Genomic DNA, 7426 nt, shown 5'->3' with positions numbered 1-7426 from the left:
TGTTGTTTTTTATCATTGTTGTTAGCTGCCCCAAGTCTGCGGAGAGGGGCGGCAAACGAATCCAATTAATAAATAAAACATTTGAGTGGAAAGTCAGTGGATAGACGCTCGCTATAGGATTGTTGAAAAGGCGAGAGGAGTTACATAGTAAAGCTCACAGCCCTAGTCTCTTTGGTGGGCGATGTCACTTCCAGGCAGTATGAAGACAAAGGATTGTGGGAAATGGGGTGTGGGGATTCAACATTGTTCAAGGGAAGAGGTGTTAAGAGTGGGGTGGTGGTGCTTGAACAAGGCTTCAAAAACATGATTTCTGCTTCACTAAAAGACATTCTTTGCTGGATGATGTTTGCCTGAGATTCCAGTGAGCTGGTTTATTCTCTTGAATGATAAATAGACTCTGTTATCTAAGGCAGTGTTTCCCAACCTTGGCAACTTGAAGATATTTGGACTTCAACTCCCAGAATTCCCCAGCCAGCAAATGCTGGCTGGGGAATTCTGGGAGTTGAAGTCCAAATATCTTCAAGTTGCCAAGGTTGGGAAACACTGATCTAAGGAATGCCATTAGGCCGAGTTGGTGCTTTTCCCAGACTTCGTTTACGGTTCACTTTGGAGAGGAAAATCGCTCCCTTTTCCTTGCCATTCAATCTGCTTTTCGCTCTGTGTTGCTTTTATCAATAGAGTGTGGTTTTTATCATGAAATAGTAGACTTTGGGATCGATGGGTTTGCTCCGAGAGGCCATGCACAGAACACCTCCAGCCCACCCTCACCTGTTGCAAGTTAACCCCGAGCAGGTTTTCCCAAACTTGTAAGCTTTTAAGAGGCATGGACTTCGATTCCCAGAATTCCCCAGCCAGCCAGCACTCAAATAAACCCCAAAAATAAAAACCAGGGATCGAGAGTAGGGAAAGAAACCAAAACAACCAAGTCTTGTTTTATTGAGAGAAAGCTTGGCTCGTTTAAAATAATAACCTATTCCAAAGGTAACCCAGAAAACAAGGGTCGGCAGTGAGAATATTCTCCCCCTTGGCAGAGGGTGACAGGACAAGATGGAGGAGCTGCGCGAGAGAGTCACATCCTGGCTTGTGTCTTAATGGCCACCTAAAAATGTCACGAGACTGAAAGGGTCTAACACCACCGGATAAGCTGGAAAGGCAACCCTACATATATAAAGCTTGAGCTTCGGACTCTCGCCTGCCTCTTTGGCTTGGAATTGTCCTCGTCTTTTGTCTTCTGAGCAATTATGGCACTATCGTTTGTGTGTGTGTGTCTGTGTCTGAGCGCATAAGACGCTTCTCCAAGGAGAGCCCCAAAGGGCTCAAGTGGCTGGAGAGGGGAACGGCAGAAGAAGGTGGACATATCCAGGCTCGAGAAGCCAAACAAACACACCGACACACAAGCAGCGCGCCACCTCTTGTTTCGTGGTATCTTCTGCTCTGGGGTTTGGAGAAGACGGTGTACGAGATTCTGCTGCAGGGAGACCAAGTGAGGACGAGAAGGAGAGGCGAAGTCTTCTACTGGCCAAACTTATTCAGGGAGGAAGCGCTGCCCTTCCTTAAAGTTGAGGGTGACTTAAAACTCTGGACTGGCTTCATGCTACCGCATCATTAAATTGGGACTAATTTAATAACTCCCCCTGTGGCTTGCTACTTAAAAGAGAGAGGGAGAGAGGGAGGGAGAGAGAGAGAGAGAAAACACAACACATTTTTGAGTGAGGGGGTGATGGTTCTTACACTAGTGGCAATATTTTCTTGAAACGTGTAATGCCTTCCGTTTTCCTTTCCCCAACTCTCAAGATTCAGCAGTGAGGGCGAGAAGAAAAAACTTTATGTGTGGTTAAAAGGTAAAAGGCTAAAAGATCTCTCACTGCTTTTTTGTTTTTCCTTTCTTTTTTTTAAAAATAGGGATGCAAAGATGTTCTAGAAATATTCTTGGTTTCACAGCAGGAAAGTATCGGAAGAAACATCTAAGCTGTCTGCTTAGGTCTCGTGTGTCACCTGAGAGAGAGAAAGAGAGAGAGAGAGGAGAGACAGAATATAGAATTAGGCTCAACTAACACATTGCATTGGTGTTTACACACACACACACATAATAGAGTTAAGGGCAAATCCAAAGATCCCAACCCCAGTCAAGGATAACTTCAAAGCACAGCATGAAAATGATGCCAGCTGGGAAGTATGCGGAACCTTCCTATGTACTAAAGGAAGTCCACTGGGAGAAAAGGGGTTTTAAAAAATATTGAATTGTGACATAGAAACATAGAAGACTGACGGCAGAAAAAGACCACGTGGTCCATCTAGTCTGCCCTTATACTATTTTCTGTATTTTATCTTACAATGGATATATGTTTATCCCAGGCATGTTTCAATTCAGTGACTGTGGATTTACCAACCACGTCTGCTGGAAGTTTGTTCCAAGGATTTACTACTCTTTCAGTGAAATAATATTTTCTCACGTTGCTTTTGATCTTTCCCCCGACTAACCTCAGATTGTGTCCCCTTGTTCTTGTGTTCACTTTCCTATTAAAAACACTTCCCTCCTGAACCTTATTTAACCCTTTAACATATTTAAATGTTTCGATCATGTCCCCCCCTTTTCCTTCTGTTCTCCAGACTATACAGATTGAGTTCATTAAGTCTTTCCTGATACGTTTTATGCTTAAGACCTTCCACCATTCTTGTAGCCCGTTCTTTGGACCCATTCAATTTTGTCAATATCTTTTTGTAGGTGAGGCCTCCAGAACTGAACACAGTATTCCAAATGTGGTCTCACCAGCACTCTATATAAGGGGATCACAATCTCCCTCAATTTTCTTATATGGAGAGATTCTGGGTGGCACCGATTATGAGATCGATACTTCGCACTCAATATTCTTGGTTTTACATCAAGAAAGCATCACAAGGGTTGGAAGGGACTTTAGAGGTCTAACTCCCTGCTCAAATGGTTGTGTAATCTCTTCTTGAGCGGCAATGGGAGCAAACCCACAACTTATGAGGGAAAGCTATTGTTGGGACTCTAGCCAAACAGTTGGGTTGGCAATAATATAAACTTACAATGAATGTCTGAGGGTTTAACTGTGTCAATGTGGCTTTAACTGTATGTTTAGTCTGATCGGCTAATAGTGTTGCAGGTTTCCATAAGAGGGAGATAGATAGAGAGAGCCACAACATAATGACTTATAACTCATTCTCTTTTGACACGGTCTCTGTGATATTCTGCTATATGTACTGCTGTTATTGATACATTGATATGACAAGCTGGTAAGAAACATAGAAGATTGACAGCAGAAAAAGACCTCAAGGTCCATCTAGTCTGCTCTTATACTATTTCCTGTATTTTATTTTATGTTTATCCCAAGGATGTTTAAATTCAGTTCCTGAGGATTTACCAACCACGTCTGCTGTACATTTGTTCCAAGCATCTACTACTCTTTCAGTGAAATAATATTTTCTCACATTGCTTCTAATCTTTCCCCCAACTAACCTCAGATTGTTCTTGCGTTCACTTTCCTATTAAAAACACTTCCCTCCTGAACCTTATTTAACCCTTTAACATATTTAACAAAGACGACTTTGTCTTTCTAACTACTGACTGATTTGAACGTGTATGTTTATTGGACTGTGCTATTTACTAAAATAAACCTGTATGCACGTTACTGTATCGGTGTGTGATGGAATGATTAGTCATACCTACTCCAATACAACATTTCTATGTTTATTATCCTTGCTACTCAAGGGTTACTCTGCATATACCATAACAGGTATATTCCACTGATCAATTCCTCTGTCACGGTCAGGACAATGACATTCCTAAATATGCCCATGTTATACCAACACTCCGCAGTCTGCATTGGTTGCCGATCAGTTTCCAGTCACAATTCAAAGTGTTGGTCATCACCTATAAAGCCCTTCATGGCACCAGACCAGGGTATCTACGAGACCGCCTTCTGCCGCACAAATCCCAGCGACCGGTTAGGTCCCACAGAGTTGGTCTCCTCCGGGTCCCGTCAACTAAACAATGTCGTTTGGCGGGACCCAGAGGCAGAGCCTTCTCTGTGGCAGCTCCGAGCCTCTGGAATCAGCTCCCTCCAGAGATTAGAACTGCCCCCACCCTCCTTGCCTTTCGTAAACTCCTCAAAACCCACCTCTGTCGTCAAACTTGGGGGAACTGAAACATCTCCCCATGCCTATGTAGTTTTCTGTGTATGATATGACTGTATGTATGTTTTTTATATATTGGGGTTTCTTGTTTTTTAGACTTTTTAAATGTATTATTGTTATTTTAGAATCTAACTATTAGATTTGTCATTATATATTGTTTTTATCATTGCTGTGAGCCGCCCCGAGTCTACGGAGAGGGGCGGCATACAAATCTAATAAATAATAATAATAATTCCCTGACCGAGAGGAAGCTGACTGACTCCCTTCTCTGTTACAGTCATTTTCTAAAGCAAATCCAGAATTTCAAGAATGGATTTTCTATTCATCTCCGGCTGATGGATGAAATGGGGGCCACTCGCTGCTGTTGCTCAGCCCTCCCCAGAAATCCTACCTGGCCGTGGGGCTTAATTTGCATTCCTCTGACGCACGTTCTTGTCCATGTTGTTTGCAGTGTTGCCTTTTCTGGGAGGGAAGAGGAAAGGTCGGTCAGTTCCAGATGTCAAGGAAGATCTGGGTCAAACTCTAAACTAGACTAGCAAGGAGGCAGAGTCTAGGATCTATGCTGATACTACACATACACATACCGTATTTTTTGGAGCATAAGATGCACCTTAGTTTTGGGGGAGGAAAACAAGGGAATTTTTTTTTTGCCTCTCCCTCCTAGCAAACAGCAAAGATGATATACAGTGTTCCCTCGATTTTCATGGGAGATGCATTCCAAGACCGCCCGCCAAAGTCAAATTTCCGCGAAGTAGATCTTTTTGTGTTTCCCAGCCTTTAAAGGACCCACTAACCCAGCCACCCTTATTCTGGGCCCCGTGGATCGCTCTTCCCTCCCATCTCTGCTTCCTGCTGTTCCTCTTTCATGACCTGCCAGCTTCAATAAGCAGCATCTGGTTTAACTCTGGTTCCGTCAGGCAGGGGGCAGCCTCCCGAAGGGTCTTCGTGCCTTCGCTCAGGTAACTGCAGTTGGGCACATCCAGCTGTCTGTCTGATTTCCCACCCACAAGTGGTCATTTGCCAGGAAGGGGGAAGGGAGAAAACAGTCCTTTATACTTACAGGGGTGTAGAGCCTCCATCATCATCTTTGAGCAAAGAGAGGAAAAGAAGAAAGATTGAAGTCAGCAAGAGGCAGATCATACTTTCTCACATTTATTTTTGTATGTATTTATTTATATTTCCTATTTCTAAACCACGTAGTTTCTGCAGAGGGGCTCTGGGTAGTTAAGTTCCTCCACCCCCAATTATTTTCTTCTTATTTTCCCTTTTTCTTTTCTTTTCCCCTTCTCTACACCCTGGTCCGACCACACCTGGAGTACCGTATTCAGTTCTGGTCACCATACTTCAAAAGAGACATTGAAACTCTGGAGAAGGGGCAAAAAAGAGCAACCAACATGATTAAGGGGCTGGAAACCAAGACGTACGAAGAGAGACTGGGGGAACTGGGCATGGATAGTCTAGAGAAAAGGAGGGCCAGAGCGGACATGATAGCAGTCTACAAGTATACGAGGGGATGTCACAGAGAGGAGGGGATCACTTTGTTCTCCAGGGCACCAGAGGGCCGGACGAGGAACAACGGCTGGAAGCTGACCAAGGAGAGATTCAACATGGAGATAAGGAGGAACTTCCTGACGGTCAGAGCGATCAACCAATGCAACAACCTACCAGTGGACGTTGTGAACTCCAACACTCTGGACATTTTTAAGAGAAGATTGAACTGCCACTTGACTGGTGTACTATAGGGTTCCTGCTTGGGCAGGGGGTTGAACCTGATGGCCTTCATGGTCCCTTTCAACTCTAACAATAAATAAATAAATAAATATCTGTCTGCCTGTATCTGTCTGCCTGTCTGTCTATCTCCCATCTAATCTCATCTGCCAATCCAAAAAATCCCCAGCTTTTAACACTGTCACTATTGAGGAAAAGATACTACCACACTCACATATCTACATTCATTTAATTACATCTCACCTTCACTATTTTTATACGTTCTGTTTTCCCCACAACCACCCTGTGAAGTGGTTTGGACAGAGAGAGGGGGGACTTGTCCAAAGTCATTCAGCTGAGCTGACTTTCCTACCTAATGTGAGACCAAATCTTCCTGGTGATTGGCCCAAAATCACCCAGCTGGTTTTTGTGCCTAAGGTGGGACTAGAACTCAGTTTCTCGCCTGGTATCTTCACTACTAGACAAACTAGCACACACAGGTACTACGGGCATATACAGATGACAAAGCAACCAGGGCAAGGGGTGCATTTAGTTTGGTCTTCTTCCACTTACCACAAAGGGTTAACACGCAGCAGCGAGAAAGAATTGAATTCAAAGTTAATGCCACCAAGTTCGCCATATTTACAAGCTTTTAAGCCAGAGTTATTCAACCTTAGGCACTTTTAAGCTGCCTGGACTTCGACTCCCAGAATTCCCCTGCCACCGTGCTGGTTGGGGACTTCTGGGAGATGAAGTCCAGACAGCTTTAAGTAACAAAGGTTGAGAAACACCGTTTTAAGCCAATCAAGGACCTTTTCTATTCTCTTAAGTGGTCCCCAACCTTACCAGCTTGGTGGTCCAGCCCAGTACGGTGGCCTACAGCCTGGGGGTTGGGGATCCAAGACAGAAGTAGCGAACTACAGCCTCTTTATGACTTATGGACTTCCAACTCCCAGAATTCCTGAGCCAGCCATTTCTGGTGGCTCAGGAATGTTGGAGGAACATTTTGCAGAAGCTAGCCCACCCAGGTAGCCAAAGCAGCTAACCAGCCTGCCTCAGACCAGAATATCAGGAACCTTGAAGATAATTCAAGACAGGTACTGCAGAGTTTAAGAAAATCTTTACTTCTTTCATAACTTTTTTACACTGTAGCTATCTCTCTAAGCCAGTGTTTCCCAATTAGTGTGCCGCGAGACATGGTCAGGTGTGTCGCAAAGAAGGAAGCTCAACTTCTGGTCCCGCAACCTTTTGCTGAGAGTGCAAAGAGCAAAAAGTTGTGAGACCGGAAGCTGAGCTTCCTTCTTTGCGCCTTCCAAGTTTTCCGGCAGCTGCAGCGCTCCGCCCGGCTGGAGCTTCCCTGGCGGCGGCAGGTGAGCTTTGGGGCGTGGTGGGAGGGCGGCGGCAGCGGGAGGACAGTGGAAGCAGCGGCACCGGGCAGTAGCCGCTGGGCGGCGGCAGGGTGGTCGGCTGCGAGCCAGAATTCCAGGACAGAGGCACCGACGGTGGCAGCTGGACATGTTGCTGTACGCCGTACATGCTGGCATTGCATGGCTGGCACTTG

General features: G+C 45.0%; 1 protein-coding gene across 2 annotated transcripts in view; it reads right to left on the bottom strand.

The window, feature by feature from the left end:
* Positions 1-900: 900 nt before the first annotated feature.
* BSG (basigin (Ok blood group)) overlaps positions 901-7426 on the bottom strand; it is a 47719-nt gene continuing 41193 nt past the window's right edge. For both annotated transcript variants that reach the window (XM_070745137.1, XM_070745128.1), the window contains exons 6-8: positions 5219-5243; positions 4550-4620; positions 901-1995 (exon numbers count right to left, since the gene is read on the bottom strand). In XM_070745137.1, the coding sequence (XP_070601238.1) occupies positions 4563-4620; positions 5219-5243 (83 nt within the window). In that variant the 3' untranslated portion in view covers positions 901-1995; positions 4550-4562. The remainder of the gene's footprint in view (positions 1996-4549; positions 4621-5218; positions 5244-7426) is intronic.

The sequence above is a fragment of the Erythrolamprus reginae genome, chromosome 1 (genome assembly GCF_031021105.1).
Source record: "Erythrolamprus reginae isolate rEryReg1 chromosome 1, rEryReg1.hap1, whole genome shotgun sequence".
Lineage (NCBI taxonomy): Eukaryota > Metazoa > Chordata > Lepidosauria > Squamata > Dipsadidae > Erythrolamprus > Erythrolamprus reginae.
This window is presented reverse-complemented; position numbering and strand designations above follow the sequence as displayed.